The sequence below is a fragment of the Pristis pectinata genome, chromosome 3, assembly GCF_009764475.1.
Source record: "Pristis pectinata isolate sPriPec2 chromosome 3, sPriPec2.1.pri, whole genome shotgun sequence".
Classification (NCBI taxonomy): domain Eukaryota; kingdom Metazoa; phylum Chordata; class Chondrichthyes; order Rhinopristiformes; family Pristidae; genus Pristis; species Pristis pectinata.
In genome coordinates, this window is record NC_067407.1 from 70,571,890 (window position 1) to 70,590,027 (window position 18,138).

Genomic DNA, 18,138 nt, shown 5'->3' on the forward strand with positions numbered 1-18,138 from the left:
GCAAGTAAGTTTTTCATTGTACCTGTACCTCATTGTACATGTGCACGTGAAAATAAACTTGACTTGACTTGAGTTGTACGAAATGTGAGGCCGCACAGGGAGTATAGTGTGTAGTTCTGGTCATCACACTGCATGAAGGATGTGATTAAGCTGGAGAGACTGCAGAAAAGGATGTTCCTGGGACTGGTTTGCCCCGGAGCAAAGCAATCTGAGGGGTGATATCATAGAGATATATAAAATAATGAGATATATAGAAAGTACAGATAGGCAGAGTCTGTTTCCTATGGTAGGGGTGTCTAAAACCAGAGGGCATAGGTTTTAAGGTGAGTGGGAGGAGGTTTGAAGGGAATCTGAGGGGTAAGTTTTTCATACAAAGAGTAGCTGGTATCTGGAGCTGCCAGAGGAAGTGGAGGAGGCAGGAACAGTAACAACATTTAAGAGGCATCTGGACAGGTACTCAAATGAGCAGGGCATAGAGGGATATGGAATTAATGCAAGCAAGTGGGATAGGTATAGACAGGTCTGATGGTCAGCATAAATGTGGTGGGCTGAAGGGCCTGTGTCTCTGCTGTTCAACTGTATGACTCTAAATTTTACCCCTCACCTACACACCAGGGGCTGCACTGTGCCACCTGGTATAATATGACAACATAATATTCCTGAAATGATTTTACAGCTCTTATCTGGAGACTCAATAAAAGGCCTGACCAGAGGATCCTACTACTATTTCCTTCCCGTCTGTTGATTGTTATTTCTGCACCAGATTGAGACATCCCTCTCGAGATCCACACATAGGACAAGGGGCTTTGATGAGCCACAAAGCAAACAATGTAAAGCCCTCCCTTGGCATCCCAGGAACTTCTCTGTTGTAGACAGTAAGACAGTCACTAAGTGGCTGCTCAGTCTAATATTTACAAGGTTTGAAAAGGACTTTCAACAATAGTATGTGTTGTGACAGATAGGCATTTGAATATTATTTAATGCTCAAAGCAGCTGTTGGGGGGCACTCAGCACTGTATGGCGCACTGTTTAATTTTAAGAATGGCTTGCATCAGAACAGATCATAGTTCTACATCAGTTGTGGCTCAACTGGTAGTACTCTTACCTCTGCTGTGATTTTCTTCTAATGTAGAGACTTGAACACAATAGTCTAGGCCGACAGTGAGCATTATTAAATACGAGCTGTACTGTTAGATAAGACACTCAGATGAGGCAATGGTCTGCTCCCTCAAGTGTAATTAAAAGATCTCATGGTACTCTTTTGAGGAAGAGCGATATTAAGATTGCTGTGCTGGGTAACTTTTATCCTCAAGCAATATCAGATTTCCTGATGACACACATTGTATACCTGTCGGCTACAAAACAATTCCAGACAATCTAAATGCAAGTCTTAAGTTCTTCCAACATAGATTGTTGTTTTGTACTTTGAGAGACGCTTGGCTGGTACATTTGAATACACAAGCTCCTGATAGAATTATTGAAAACAATTGCACTGTCATCGGAACAGGATGTTGCTGCTGGTTTCAGTATCTAGAAAGCTGCATCTGTTTCATGTAATAATGCTGAATTGTCTTGCATTGTTTACCTCTGCAGGTAATGGCATCAGGAGTTTTTCAAGTGCAGCAACTCTCAGGACTGCTTGGAACATGAGGGAGTTTACGCACTGAGGTTCACCCTCTGATGGATATCATAAAGAGCTATTTTCTGAGTGGGAACCAGCAGAGGGGTTGATTATAATGTGCTAACAGTCTTTGGTGGTGTAAAATTTGGGTTAAAGTGAGTGTGACAGCTCCCTGCCTATGTCAGGGGCTCCAGTACCAGATGTGGCCCACGTGGTCTCTCTTGTGGACCCTGTGTAGATGTAGAACACTTGCTGGAACTGTGCTACAGAATTGTCACAGAGTTGTGTGAATCCTGGAATTGGTCTCCCTGCGACCACTGCTTTGATCGTGGTCAACACTGTACCTAAACTGGTGATGGATTGTGATTTGATGAGATTTGGCCAGCAAGACTTAGATAGCTACTATTGCAAAATGAAAAGATGAGAGGTGGCAATTTGGTTCACCAAGCTGTTATTTTCAGTAAAAAAAAACGACTCTTGCTGGTGCCAATTCACACAGCATCCTTGAGAATGACTGGGGACTTTTACCCTTCATTGCCCTATTCAGAATGTGCTTCCTACCTTCTGCTTCCTACTTCACCAAGGACCTGCTTCTTATGGTTGTAGTGTAAGGAGTGATACTCTCTCAAACTACCTTCACTATCCCATTCAGGATGACTCAACAGCCTGTGAAATATTTTTGAAATGTTACCACAGTTGTAATGTAGCCAACCACAGCAGATAGTTTACACACAGCAAGATCCCACATATAGCAACAATATAAATGTTGAGATTATTTGTTTTTTAGTCACACTGGTTGGCAATGAACTCTGATCAAGACATTGATCTAACACTTTGTCTTTGAAGAGTGCCATTTGATCTGATAGGGCAGATGGGATCTCGGTTTGGTATCTAATCCAACAGAGATGGCCTACCAGAGGAAAGCCGCAGTGACCAGGTCTCTGGTACTGAGCCTGGTCGTGTGGTGCAGAAGGGAAGGGGGGAGAAGACCGGTAGTGATAGGGGATTCCATAGTCAGTTTTACAGGATATGGATACTGCTGGCAAGACCAGCATTTATTGCCCATCCTTAACTGCCCTTGTCTTGAACCACTGCAGTCCTTCTGGTGGAGGTACTCCCACAATGCAGGGTGTTCCAGAATTTAGATGATGTTGGACCAGTGATACATTTCCAAATCAGGACGGTGTGCAGCCAGGTGGCTGCTGCCTTTGTCCTTGGAGGTAAAGGCCATGGTTTGGGAAGTGCTATTGCACAAATGAACCCCAAGGGGCTTTCATAGTCAAACAGTTTGTGCTATTTGCCAATTGCCAACGGGACATCAAGCTCTCTACTCACTCTTTCAGGTAACCCATGTTCCCTGTGCTCCTTTCTCTCTCCTTCTGATCCACACAGGCTCACCCAGCACTTCCTGCCCCCCATCACCCAGTTTTCTTCCCCTCTCCGACCTGATTCCATCTGCCCATCACCCCTGCCTTATCTGGCTCCACTCATCACCTTCCTTACTTATCAGATTCCAGCCTCTGCAGCCTCTTGTGTCCCCACTTAATATTTCCCAGCCTTTGTCTCCACCTCCACCTCCCCTCCCCTACCTGACTCCACCTGCCCATCATCTCCCTCCTCACCTGGATTCACCCATCGCTTGCCGGCCCCTGCCTCACCCCCTCCTCCTCGGCTCTCTGTAGCAGCTATCTCCCCTCTACACTCCCAGTCCTGATGCAGCATCTTGACCCAAGACATCACAGATGCTGCCTGACTCACTGAGTTCCTCAACACCTTGTTTTTCACTCTAGATTACAGCATTTGTAGTCTCTTGTGTCTGCACTGTTAAAATGATTTAAAGAAAACGTCTGTTTCACGTGGTTACAACAACAACAAAATCAAGGTGCATTTTATAGCACCTAACATTGTTAAGTATAAGTTGTTAAATGTCCCAAAATGCAACTTGTTGAACAATGCTTCTAGCCCTGAAAAGCTTATAGTGGAGGTCTGGTGTCTCCACACCATGTGTATAAATTCCATGAACTTTCAATAACTTAGCTTTTATTTTATAGAGTCATACAGCACAGAAACAGGCCCTTTGGCCCAACTAGTCCATGCCAACCAAGATTCCCATCAAGGCTAGTCCCAGTTGCCTGCATTTGTCCTGTATCCTTCTAAACCTTTCATGTCCACATACCTGTCCAAGAGTCTTTTAAATGTTGTTAATGTACCTGCCTCAACCACTTCCTCTGGCAGCTCGTTCCATATGCTGACCACCCTCTGGGTGAAAAGAATGCCCCTCAGGTTCCTATTAAAATCTCTCCCCCTCACCTTATATGTTCATTTATGGTATTTCCTTTTCTATCTGTCTCCCACATACGTATCCCAAACTTCGGTTCACTTTACAGTGCTGTTTCCACCACTGTGAATTCTTCAGTCTGGTTGGCGCCCAGCCAGCTTGATGCTGTCACTGTGTGCCTGGGCTCCCGCTCTGATGGGGCAAGACTGATGCTTTGAACGGCCAGCTTTTGGGCCTCAACACCTGCCACCCCCTTCCACCCGGTACCTGTTCTCAGCTGCTTCACAAAATGTGCTTTTGTGCTCAAACAGGGGAAAGTGCCTCCTCAGAACACAGTACATCCTGTAGGCAGTTCTTGCCGTAAGCAGCTGAGGGCAATGATGGTTTCATTGCTTTGCAAGATGGTTCATTTTCTTCCTCAGAGAGGAAAATTTTACTCTTTGTATTGTTTCAAGATTTGATTCATTGAATATTTTATGAAACACAGCCATGGCAAATAAATGCAAAAGTTATATCACTGTTTTTCAAGTATACAAAAGAAACTGTAAAGTAATCCAGCACCTGCAAAACAGATTTCTCTCTGGGGCATGGGTTGGTGTTTGAACCTCCAGCTTTGAGATGGGCATATTAAAGGTGAACATATGTTGTACCCAAATACATACATCATTCCTGGGATTAATGGCTATTGGGGGGAGGGTGGGACACGCTCTTCCTTGTCCCACCCTCACTCACACTGCACACCCCCACTTCAAATGATTGAAAGCACATTTTATGAGGCAGCTGAGAATAGATACATGGTGGTAAGGGGTGGCAGGAGTTGAGGTCTGGGGGCATAGGGCTGGGGATGGCAGATGGTGAGGGACGGGGGTGGGATTAGAGGGTGTGGGTTGTGGTGAGGCATGGGGTGGGGATGTGGTGGGGATGGGGTGTGCAGGGGATGGGGTGGGGGAAGAGGTGTGGTGGGGGATGGTGGGGGAGGGGTGGGGTGAGGTGAGGGATGGGGTGGGGTTGGGGTGGGGATGTGGTGGGTGTGGGGTGGGGATGTGGTGGGGGATGGGATGGGGTGGGGCATGGGCTTGGGATGGAGTGGGGGATGGGGTGGTGTGCGAGATGGGGTGGAGGCCGGTGTGTGGTGGGAGATGGGGTAGTGGGGGATGGGGTGGGATGCGGTGGGGATGAGTTGTGTTGGGGATGGGGTGAGGATGAGGTATGTGGGGGATGGGGTGGGGGATGGGGTGAGGATGAGGTATGTGGGGGATGGGGTGGGGGATGGGGTGGGGGTGGGGTGGGATGGGGTTGGGTAGTGAAGGGGTGTGGCAGGATCGGGTCAGGGTGTGGAGGGATGGAGTGTGGTGGGGATGGGATGGGGGAGTGGTGTGGTTGGGTGGGGGTGTGGGGGTATTGAGTGTGGTGGGGGATGGCGTGGGGGATGGGGTGTGGTAGGGATGGGATGGTGTTGGTGAAGGGGTGTGGTGGGGTCAGGTCAGGGTGTGGTGGGGATGGAGTGTGGGGATGGGGTGTGGTGGGGATGGGGTGTGGTGATGGAGGGGTGTGGCGGGGTCGGGTCAGGGTGGTGTGGGGATGGAGTGTGCTGGGGATGGGGTGAGGGGAGTTATGTGGTGGATATGGGGTGTGGGGAGATGAGGTGCGGTGGGGATGTGGTGAGGGTTGGTGTGTGGTGGGGATGGGGTGAGGTGAGGGATGGGGTGGGGTCGGGTCAGGGTGAGGTGGGTGGTCTGTGAGTGTTAACTGTGCTTTCTGCAGGTTGTAAACTTGCGGAAGGCTAACTTGAAATCTTCGTTGAAGCTGGTGTAGAGCAGGGGGTTAATCAGCGAGTTGACGTAGCCCAGCCAGGTCAGGAAGTCAGCCACCTTCGGCGAGACCACCCAGAGGTGCATCCCGGTGAGGAGCTCTTTAACGAAGAAGGGCAGCCAGCAGACGGTGAAGGCGCCCAGGATAAGTCCCAGCACGCGTGCTGCTCTGCGCTCCCTGCCGCTGGAGATCTGCGGCGGCTCCGCGCCGTTCCCCAGCCCGTCCTCACCGTCCGCCCTGCTCACCACCGCCGCGCCCCAGTGGCTTTCGACGCCGGGCTCGGTGCTGGGCGTCTCGGACACGCAGAAGGAATGAGCCAGCTTGCAGCTGGTGTAGCTGGAGGACTGGCTGCCGCTGCCGCGTTGGCTCAAGCGTCGGCTGGAGCCGCGCTTCAGGTAAAGGGTCTTGGCCGCATTGTAGATGCGGTAGTACAAGATGAGGATTAAAGTCAGCGGCACGTAAAAGGCTCCGAAGGTGGAGTAAATGGTGTAGATGGCATGGTCGTGCCTAATCGTACACTGTTGCTCCGTTCCAGTAACATCGTGGCTTCTCCAAAACAGGGGCGGCATGGATATAAAGACCGAAATGGCCCACACGGCAACTATCATGGACACTGCCCGCTTGGCCGTCCTTTTCCCTGCATACTGCACGGCGTCTGTGATAGCCCAGTACCTGTCCAGGGCGATCACACACAGGTGAAGGATGGAACACGTGCAGAAGGTCATGTCCAGGCTCAGCCAGGCTTCGCAGACAACGTGACCCAGAACCCAGGACTCCATGCTGATGTACAGAATGCTGATGGGCATTACTGAAGTGGCAACGAGCAGGTCGGTGAGAGCCAGGGAGCAGATCAGATAGTTGGCAGGCTGGTGCAGTTTCTTTGTAATGCAAATAGCAGCTATTACCGCTGAGTTCAACGTCGTTGTCAGAAGCATGATCAGGGAGAGGGTCAAAGCAACGATGGTCTTCTCGGTGAACGTTCTTGTCCGTTCTGGACAGGAGCCGAGTGAGCAGTTGGTGAAGTTCATCGTTTCATGCGGTCGGACTGCAGATGTTTATGTTTTCCAGAACATCACGGGGGCAACGCTTCTCACTGAGCCGTTCTCCGATTAATGGGGTTGATCAGTTACACTTCACTGCCAGGTGACAGATCCAAAAACATCGATCCTTACCATAAAGTAGCCCAGGACGGAAGAAGTATATGCTGAAAAGGAGAAAATCCACTTGTGTAAAGCCTCTGCAAATACTCTGAGGTCCATCTGACCATGGTAATCCAACCATCAGCCCTTGTCCTCTCTAATCCCATCCCCGTCCCTCAGAGGGTGTGTAAGGAACTGCCGCCCTGTGACGAACTCCCCTGTTGGGGGGTTTGGTGGGCTGTAATGAACTCTGCCCTTGCGGGGGGTGGGGGGAGGTGCTGTAATGAACTGCTGCCCTGTTGTGCATGGTGTGTAATGAACTGCTGCCCCATTGTGCATGGTGTGTAATGAACCTCCACCTATTAGGTTTGGCACACAACAGACAGGTGAATCTTGGCTGAACGCTGTGTAACGCTGCTGCTGTGTTGGGCCTGGAATGAATGAAGTGGGCTGTTGATTCTCTTTTGAGTGTGGCATGTAACAGACTGCCAATTTTCATTTGACATGTATTGTTACAAACCGCCACTGTATTGAGTGTGGAGTGTAATGGACGGCCAACTCTCTACTGTGCATGGTGTGTAACAGACTGCTGATTCACCACAATCTTCCACATTGTCAGTGTTGTAACTGTACCAAAATAGCCTGGCGAGAGGTGCAGCTAGTTCTGAAGCACAGGTCTTCAGTCCTACAGCTGGGATGTTGCCTGGCCTTTGCTGTATCTAGTGCTCTCAGCCGTGACATCTCCATCTTTAACACCTACCTTTGTGTTGTTACACTGGCTCACGTTAGGTGCAGATATCAGGCAATGTTTGCTCCCGTCTTGTACATACACAGGATTACATTTTCCTGTAACTAGAGTAAGAACATAGTCAAATCACAACCTTCCAGGATTAATAAGTATGATAAATGCCCAACTTCTGGTGCAGCTGTAATATTCAATGATGTGACTGCTGAGAAAAATGTTATGGTGGTATCAAGAAACAAGATGTGTTTGCAGGACTCACAACGATAACCTTTGGACATCAATTCAACAAAGCACTTCCACTCCCTTAGCAAAACTGCGGGGACAAATGTTTATTTGGAGATACATCCCATTATGATTAGACTGACATTTTTTGCAGTCAGCATTACTGACAGTTGAGAGGTCACTGTGTGCATATTAGGTGCTGAGGCGAACTCTAATGAGGTGAACAGTAATGTGCTGAAACACAAGTTACAAAAAAATGTTTTGCTGTTTCCTGCCCCTGTAATTTGTAAACATTTCTCACTGAATCTTGTCACGAGATACCAAGCAAATAGCATCTTTTATAGTCACTTTGCAATAGGAGAGAATGATGATCTGTACATGATGATTTGAAGATGCCCTCATGGTTTGCAAGAGTGGCTTCATAAGGGGATTATAGAAGGAAGCAAAACACTGCAGGTGCTGGAAATCTGAAATAAAAACAGAAATTGCTGGAATTAGCCAGCAGGTCAGGCATCATCTATGGAAGGAGAAAATGAGTTAATGCTTCAGGTTGGATCTGCCAAGTCGGGCAGTCTCTGTGGAGAGACAAAAACAGTGTTCTGATGAAAAGTCAACACACAATCTGCTGGAGGAACTCAGCGGGTCAGGCAGCATCTGTAGGGAGAAAGGAATTGTCGATGTTTCAGGTCAAAACCCTGGATCAGGACTGAGAGTGGAGAGGGGAGATGGCCAGCACAGAGAGGAGAAGGGAGTGGTGAGAAAGGATTCTGAGGTGATTGATGGACTGAGGAGGTGGATTGATGGATTCCTCCAGTCTTCCCATTTTTGTCTTCTTCCCCACATGACCGCACCCATCCCCCCCCACCCCGGCCCCTTCCAGACTCCCTTTACCCATCTTCATCCCCCTCCCCCTCCTGGTTCCACCCACCCACTTCACACACAGGTTCCCCTCCCCCACTCCCCCCATTCTGGTTCCAACTGCAGTTCACTTCCCTCCTAATGGTTCCTGTTCTCACCTCCTTTACTTATCTTAATCCAGCACTGGTAGCCCTTTGTGTTCCTCCTCATCTCCCTCCAGCAGCTGTCCCCTATCTTCACACTCCCCTCCCCCACCTCGCCCCATCTTTTTTCCCCCTATTCCCTCTCACTCTCTGTCTGCCTCCATCATTCCCCTGCTCACCTCCCCTACCCGGCACTACCTGCCTGTCACCTTACACCCCTCCTCAGTCCACCAGTCGCCTCGGAATCTTTTCTCACCACATCCACCCCCCCCCACTCCACTTTATACCAGCCATCTTCACTCTCAGTCCTGATGTAGAGTTTCGACCCGAAAAGTTGACAATTCCTTTTCCCCACAGATGCTGCTCAACCCGCTGAGTTCCTCCAGCAGATTGTTGCTCCAGATTCCAGCATCTGCAGTCTCTCTCTTCTGATGAAAGGTCATTGACCTGAAGTGTTGACTGTTTTTCTCTCTCACTCTCCATAGATGCTGCCTGACCTGCTGAATATTTCCAGGATTTTCTACTGTAACGAAATCTCAGCAAAGACTCTAGTCAAATGAATCAAACCTTCAATCATTTTAAATGATGCTTATGAGTTCTTTGTTCAATTCTGGTTGAATTTGTACCTTGTACCTTTTCAAAAGCAGACCTCGTGAGGACCATTCCACATTATAGGTGGGCTCAGGCTGTGTTAAGAAATGGGAAGATTGCAAATGTTTTAATTAGAAACTGATTGCTCGGGTTGTCAGTTCTGAAGGGCAGTCTTTAGGATTGAAACTCTAACTTTGGGAGCATTTCCAGATGATGTTTTTATGAAATATATTTTATCATGAAATTACCTAAATTCCACAAACATTATAACCCCTAAAAATATAGTCGGGTTACGACTGGCTTCGGACAAGTTAAATAGTGCTAAAAGTGCAGAAACATTTAAAGTGAAGACTGTGAAACAGTCACTTCCATGTGACGGCCACCTGGGATTTGTTGGCACTGGTGAATGTCCTGCACTCCCCACTCCCCTACCTGTGAAGTCTGCTCTGCCCTGGAACAGCAATCTCCTGAATAAAGCTTGGTTGCGTGGAGTGCAAGGACCTCTGACCATAAATAGCATTGCACGGCAAGGCCTGAACAAACCCCTCTCACTGAAACATTTGACAGTGGCTCAGCCCCACCTCTCAGTGTCAAAATGGAGAGTCCCTGCCAATCATCAATGTTCAAAATCTATCAAAAGTTAATCATAACTGTTAAATTAAGAAAAAAATAATTAAATCATAAAACACTGAAAAATACTAAAAAACAATTAAAGGGAACAGAAATTACTGGAAACATTCAGCAGGTCAGGCAGTGTCTTTGGAGAGAGAAACAGAGATAATGTTTCAGACTGATGGTCATTCATCAGAACTGTTGGCTTAGCCTCGATGAGGAGAGAAAAAATGGGCTCAAAGTAGGTAGAAGTGAGTTTTGTGGGGCAAGAACAGACTGACAGGATCAATCCACTGGAAAAATCCAGTTTGTGATATTTGGGAGGAAATAGAAGTGGGGTGTGCAGGTTTGAGGAATTATGAGGTTGAAGAAGAGGTCAGGGACTCTGTGGGAAACAGTGGCCTGATACTCCCTGGTTATGTGCTGGTCTAGCAGGTGTTCTGAGGAGGTGTGAGAGAGCTGGCGTTCTCCCCCTACAAGATGGAGGGTTGATCACCAAACAACAGCAGCACCCACCTTGTCAGTAGTTCCTATGGGGGTCATTGACCTGAAACACTAACTCCTTCTGTCTCCATAGATGCTGCTTGACCTCCTTCCAGCATTTGCTATTTTATTTCAGTTCCAGCAATGTGTTTTATTTGCCTTTGGTAAACAATAAATATTCTGTTGATTTAGATAATATAGAGTCATATTGCACGGAAACAGGCCCTTCAGCCCAACTGGTCCATGCTGACTAAGAATCCCATCGAAGCTGGTCCCATTTGCTTGCATTTGACCCACATCCAAACCTTTCCTACCCAAGATGGGCGGCACGGTAGCGTAGCGGTTAGCGTGACGCTATTACAGTGCCAGCGATCGGGGTTTGATTCCCGTCGCTGTCTGTAAGGAGTTTGTATGTTCTCCCCATGTCTGCGTGGGTTTCCTCCGGGTGCTCCGGTTTCCTCCGGGTGCTCTGGTTTCCTCCCACATTCCAAAGACGTACGGGTAGGTTAATTTGGGGTTAAAATGGGCGGCGCGGACTCGTTCGGCCGGAAGGGCCTGTTACTGCGCTGTAAATAAAAAAAATGTACCTGTCCAAGTACCTTTTAAATGTTGTTAATGTACCTGCTTCAACCACTTCCTCTGGCAGCTCATTCCATATATGGACCGCCCTCTGGGTGAAAAAGTTGCCCCTCAGCTTCCAATTGAATCTCTCCCCTCTCACCTTAAACCTGTGTCTTCTAGTTCTTCATTCCTCAATCCTGGTAAAAAAGACTGTGTGCATTCATCCAAGTAAACACAATGTAAGTTCCTGAAATCTATCTCTCTCCCTCACATCCGTTCCTGTCCATTGGAAATGAACAGCATTACTATTCACTTGGCAGATCCAGCATAGCACAGGTTCAGCAGGTAAATTCCACAGCACATTCTCTGGGACCTTTGCATAGTCCTGAGACCATCAGCATCATCCATCAATGCTGAGTAAATGCTGCTTTTTCTTCTCCTTCTAAGCTCCCGCCAGCGGATGGGCAAGCCTGTCCAAACTTCACTTTCACTTCACAGTCTCTGCACCACACGCAAACTAATGCCACCAACGTTACAACAGCTTTCAACTAACTCTGCTCACAGTCGAGAACTGCAAACTGATTGGAGCACAGCTTCATATCAAAGCTCCAGGAAACACACAGGACTTCAAGGTTAGTGCTAGGAACTGGCTGGGTGGTGAGTGCACAGTGATCCTGAGAGCAGAGGTGTGGGTGGGACTGTGCCTCTGGTAGAGAGAGGTTACAGACTTGTAGCCAGGGAGAACACAAGCATTGCGGGAAGGTTGGTATTTAACCCTACTCTCCTCCAAAATGGAAAGGTTTGGGATGAATGGGATGTCAGAACATTAAAAATATTTATCCCAAACCCAACCGCATTGAGCCAGCCACTCTTGGTTTCAACGCCTGGAAAACTCGGGAGGCGTGTTACACAGTGAGGAGGATGGTAATTTGACACAGGGAATTGTGAACTGAAGCATTTTGGCAGAAAGAATAGGGGGAGACAATTAAGACTAAATGGCAGACAGAAGAAAGACTGCAGATTGCATCTGGTGCTCCTGGTGCTGCCTCCTCTACATCGGTGCGAACCGTTTCATCAAGCACCTTTGCTTTGTCCACCGTAACTGCCAGGATCTCCCAGTGACCAGCCATAAGCGGTTAGCTTAACGCTTTACGGCACCAGCGACCCAGGTTCAAATCCGGCCACTGTCTGTAAGGAGTTTGTACGTTCTCCCTGTGTCTGCGTGGGTTTCCTCCGGGTGCTCCGGTTTCCTCCCACATTCCAAAGACGTACAGGTTAGGAGCTGTGGGCATGCTATGTTGGCGCCAGAAACGTGGCGACACTTGCGGGCTGCCCCCCAAATCACTACGCAAAAAGATGTATTTCACTGTGTGTTTCAATGTACATGTGACTGATAAAGATATCTTACAATTCCACTTCCCATACCCACACCGACATGTCTGTCCACAGCCTCCTCTAGTGTGAAGTGGAGGCTTGGTGCAGGTTAGAGCAACGGCATCTCATGTTCCACCTTGGTTGTCTCCAACCTAATGGCACGAACATCGATTTCTCCAACTTCCAGTAACCACTCTCCTCTGTTCCCCCCTTTGTTTTCCCTTATCCCACTGGCCCCTTCACTCCATCTCTTTCCCCTCTCCCACCCTCTCGATCTGCCCATCGCCCACACCTTCCTCCCTCTGGTTCCCCTCCTCACCTCCTTCCCTTAATTCCATCATCCACTGTCCTCTCCTATCAGATTATATCTTCTTCAACCCTTTGTCACTTCCGCCTATCACCTCCCAGTTTCTTACATCATTCCCCCCCTCCCTCGCCTGCCTATCTTCCCCCTCTCATCTGGATTCACCTATCACCTGCCAGCTGTTGCTCCTTCATCTCCACCCCGCCCCACCCTTTTACACTGGCTATCTCCCCTCTCTAGTCCTGAAGAAGGGTCTCGATCTGAAATGTTGACTGTCTATTTCTCTCTATAGACGCTGCCTGACCTGCTAAGTTCCTCCAGCATTTTGTGTGTTGCTGCAGATTTATAAAGGATGTGCAGGAACACGGGGACCTTGGTCTATGTGTGAAGGAACCCCTGAAAGTGTCAGGACATGATGAGAGAGTTGTTGGTGAAGGGCAAGGGGTCCTGGGATTCATGAGCAGAGCACATAGAACAAAAACAGGGAGGTTGTGTTGGGCCACAGTTGGAGATGTGTTTCCATCGCTGATCACCTTCCTCAGGAAGGACGGGAAGGTCCTGGAGAGGGCGAGGAAGAGAGTTACTGGAACAGTTTCAGGAAAGGGGCATTTCAGCAACAAAGTTAGATTGGAGAATTGGGGGGATCGAACTGGAGTGATGATTAAATGGGGTGTAAAACATCATGGAGGGTTTAGAGAGGGACAGTAAAGGGAAGCTGCTCCCACTGGGGACGGTTCAATGGCCAGGAACACAGATTTGAAGTAATGGGCAACAGACGGGGGTGGAGGGGGGGGGGGAGAGTGGTGGTGGAAGGAGGAAGCCCATTTGTACAGACAGAATGGTGGTGATCTGGATTTCATGCCCTTTAGGTGCTGGAAACAGATTGGACTTCCAATAGGAAATGGGATACACGTGAGGGGGAACAATTTAGCCACAGAGCCTTACAGCACAGAAACAGTCCTTCGACCCGACTGATCCATGCCGACCAAGATGCCCATCCAAGCTAGTCCCATTTGCCCACATTAGGCCCATATCCCTATAAACCTTTCTTATCCATGTACCTGTCCAACTGTGTTCTAAGTATTGTTATTGTCCATGCCTCAACCACTTCCTCTGGCAGCTCATTCCATATATGTACCATGTAAAAAAGGTACCATAAAGTCACAATGGACACAGTGGGTGAAACCTTGCGAGTAAAACACATGAGCTTTTCCCATCTGACCACTCAGCATTCAAAATGTTTTGATGGTGACAGATGCCCCTTTACAAAAAACACCTTCTCACCTGAAATAGTCAGTTCACAGTCATGTCTCAGTAATAGCTACTGTATCATAACCAGCAGGTTGAATCGGTGCCTGCAATTCACTCAGGTTGTCATATGCTTTGTGCATTTGTGTAATAACAATTATATGAGCTACAGAACCTCAGCAGTTTTACTCTATAATGTTTTATACCCACACAGTTCATATTTTCCTCTCCTGGTGTAATTACATCCTCTGGTTTTGTCCCAGCAGGAACCTCGGCTGGATCTCAGCTCTCCCTCTGCAATATCCTTTCAAGCCATTCTTGCTGTTCCTTGCCCTGGCACCAGAAAGGCAGCTCTTGGTCCCGCTCACAAAGGATACTGTCTGTTCCCCAGTCATTGAATTCTCCAGCATCTTCAGTCTCTTGTGTCTCCACAGATGTCCCTTTATTCAGTTTGGAATCCACTGTGGCAGAGCCAAGCTGGAAGGCTTTCAGGCTGTGAGTTGGTCAAAAGGAGTGAAAGGTTTAATTGGCTCCTGGTGCAGGGACTGGCTGCAATAGTCCAGGCCAATGAAAAATCTGGTTTTGTTTACGACATCCAGAGAATGGAATAATTACGTATTAAATGTGCCTAACAGAGATCAGCAGCTGCAGAGTGTTGGTGCTGAATGTTCCTGTTACCTGAATGGTGGGAAAGTAACTTCCTGACGAAAGATGTTACGCACACATTTCATCTTTGAATTAAAAAGGTAAACCTTCTGTTTGAAAGATAAACAGTTGATAAGAAAATAGCCTGGAGGAAACAAGATTTTAGTTTGAAATGGCTGTATCCTGATGTCCCTTCCGTCTGTAATCACTCTGTAAATAGTAATTTGCCCTGCACTCCGGGAGCTCAAGGTGTCTTATTGGTAGATAAACCCTAACACAGAAGAGCAGGATGTGAATATTAGCTCGGTGTCAGCTAAAGTCTGAGAAATGCAGCTGGAGATTTGAATACATGATGGAGATTGATGCTTCTGTACAGTCGTGTGCTGAGGGAGCACTGCATCTCTGGGGTGAGATGATGAACAATGGGGCTGTCTGCTCTCCCAGGAGGAAGATGACAGTAAGACCAGCCCACTCGCAGAGAACTACAACAGCGACAGTATGTTGCAGCACACAGAAATCTACAAAAAATGGGAATACGGGAAGATAGGGGATATCAAAGGGGCTACGCTGTAGTGTAATGGTTAGCATAATGCTATTACAGCATCAGTGACCCGGGTTGAATTCCAGCCACTGTCTGTAAGGGGTTTGTATGTTCTCCCCATGTCTGCGTGTGTTTCCTCCCACATTCTAAAGACGTATGAGGAAGTTGTGGGCATGCTATGTTGGCGCCAGAAGCGTGGCGACACTTGTGGGCTGCCCCAGAACACTCTACGCAAAAGATGCATTTCACTGTGTGTTTTGATGTACATGTGACTAACAAAGGTATCTTATTTTATATCAAATTCAACACTCCTCTTTACAATTATGCTAGAGAGAAGAGAGTGGTTAATAGGAATGTGAGTCCGTTGGAAACAGGATATTATTGCTTAATTATTAGTGAACTATCTTTTCCCCTGCCCTACATGGATAGCGCTAGGCAGTTCATCTTCAAATGCTCTCAATTTCTTAATCAGATGGAGTCATGAGGTCCAGACTCTATCACTCACCTATACACCAGGGGCAATTTACAATTAACCTGCCAGCCCACACATCTCCAGGATGTGGGAGGGAACTGGAGCACCCACAGAAAATCCAAACAGTCACTGGGAGAGTGTGCAAACTCCACACAGACAGCACCAAAGGTTGGGATTGAACCTGGGTCGCTGGAGCTGTGAGGCACCAATTGTACCAGCTCCATCACCAATCTTTTATTATACCAATGAAATCTCCACTGTCTGGTAACCTCTTTTTAAAAAATTTTTTATTTTATTTACAGCGTGGTAACAGGCCCTTCCGGCCCAACGAGTCCGCACCACCCATTTTTTTAAACCCATATTAACCTACCCGTACGTCTTTGGAATGTGGGAGGAAACCGGAGCACCCGGAGGAAACCCACGCAGACACGGGGAGAACGCACAAACTCCTTACAGACAGCGACGGGAATTGAACCCCGTTCGCTGGCACTGTAATAGCGTCGCGCTAACCGCTACGCTACCGTGCCCTCTTATTATATCTTCTTTTAACATTGTAGTAATTTCATTCTTAATCACTATGAGTGTTCTTCCCCCTCCTTTTTCCCTGCCTATCCTGGACACCTTATGTTCTTTAAATATTCAGTTCGCAGTTGTGTCTCAGTAATGGCTACCATGTCAGAAGCTCATGGTTGAATCCATGTCTGCAATTCACTCAAGTTGTAATATGCTTTGTGTATTTGTGTAATAACAATTTACAGAACCTCAGCACTTTTTCTCTATAATGTTTTATACCCACACAGTTCATATTTTCCTCTCCTGGTTTAACTATATCCTCTGGTTTTGTCCCAGCAGGAACCTAGGCTGGATCCCTGCTCTCCCTCTGCAATATTCTCTCAAGCCAGTTGAGCTGCACTTGGAGTATTGTGTGCAGTTCTGGTCACCATGCTATAAGAAAGATGTGATTAAGCTAGAGAGGGTGCAGAAACAATTCATAGGAATGTTGCTTGGACTGGAGGGCTAGAGTCCTAAGGAGTGATTGGATAGGCTGAGACCGTTTTCCCTGAAGCAAAATAGGCTGAGGGGTGACCTATAGAGGTGTATAAAATTATGAGGGGCATCGATAGGGTAGATAGTCACAAACTTTTTCCTGGCATAGTGGAAACTAAAACTAGAGGGCATACGTTTAAGGTGAGAGGGGAAAGATTTAAAGGGGATCTGAGGGGAAAGTTTTTTTTACACAGAGGGTAGTGGGTACATGGAACGAGCTGCTAGAGGAGGTGATAGAGGCAGGTACAATTACAATGTTTAAAAGACACTTGGACAGGTACATGGATAGGAAAGGTTTAGAGGGATACAGGCCAAACACAGGCAAATGGGACTAGTATAGATAGGCATGGATGAGTTAGGCTGAAGGGCCTATTTCTGTGCTATGACTCTATAAACCTATAACTGAAATTATAAAGTCTTATGCAAAGGAACAATTACATACAATCACAATGGGCTCAGAGTCAAGTTACTGTGTCCAGATGGTGACTCAGTTAGTGTTAAAAGTCTCATATAAATACAGCCTTAAGTTTAAAAATCACAATAAGTGTTAAAGGCAAAAAGCAGAAGTTCCTTCCTTTTCGGCAGTAAATTCCCATTCTCACCAAATACCTAATTTATCTCAGTTTATGTAGTTTGTCAGTAGTGCTGAGGTAAATGGTTTTCCTTTCTAACTCCAACAGAAAGGTCACCAAATGTTAGGTAACTCCAGGAAACAACTTTTGCCTACAAATCTTTATTGCTGAGGTGATCCAGGAGATTCAATACTAGATAACTGTGACCTGATAACAGGACACACGGTTGCCAAGACAAGAGTTGTGTCCCCTCAAGCACCACAACTAGTTAATGGAGAATATTGGAAAACTCTGGCAGACAGCTTACCTGACCAATACTTGCTGCTGTCGCTAGCCACCACCCTCAGGGAGACAGTGGGTGGGACAGACTTGGTCATGGTCTTCGCTGAGTGGGATGGCCTGTTCTTGGTTCAGCATCTTATGATGAAGTGTCACGGCAGCCTGGGTTTTGCTCCATCTCACTCTATCAGCACAGAAGCCCTTCCAAATTAAATGACAATTAAATCTAATGACACTGAACCACAGCAGTCAGCACCAGCTGGTCAGCCAGAGGGCTCAGTTGCTAAATGCAGGGTGCATTTTAAACTAAAGGGGCAAAATAACTGCTAGTTTACCACACTCTTCAACTGCTCAGAAACATTCCTGGCTCTTATGCATTCGCTCCCTGAATCATCTCTCTCCTACAAGTCACTGTTTGAAAAATCAATGGAAGCAGATTGCTGAAGTTCCCCTGTTATTACTCTGCTTATCCATCCATTACAGGGAGGACAATAATGTGCTTTCAAGTCAGATTAAAAACAAATTAGCGGATCACATCCATTTCATTCACCCTCCCAGCCAGAGTCTCTTTGCTAAGGTCAGGCAAAGCAG

At 47.4% G+C, this 18,138-nt stretch overlaps 1 protein-coding gene across 1 annotated transcript; it reads right to left on the reverse strand.

Annotated features, from left to right (window-relative positions):
- Positions 1 to 5,644: 5,644 nt before the first annotated feature.
- Positions 5,645 to 6,739, reverse strand: LOC127567919 (5-hydroxytryptamine receptor 1E). The gene has a single exon (XM_052011127.1). The coding sequence runs from the start codon at positions 6,737 to 6,739 to the stop codon at positions 5,645 to 5,647; it is 1,095 nt and encodes a 364-aa protein (XP_051867087.1).
- Between the last annotated feature and the right edge of the window lie 11,399 nt (positions 6,740 to 18,138).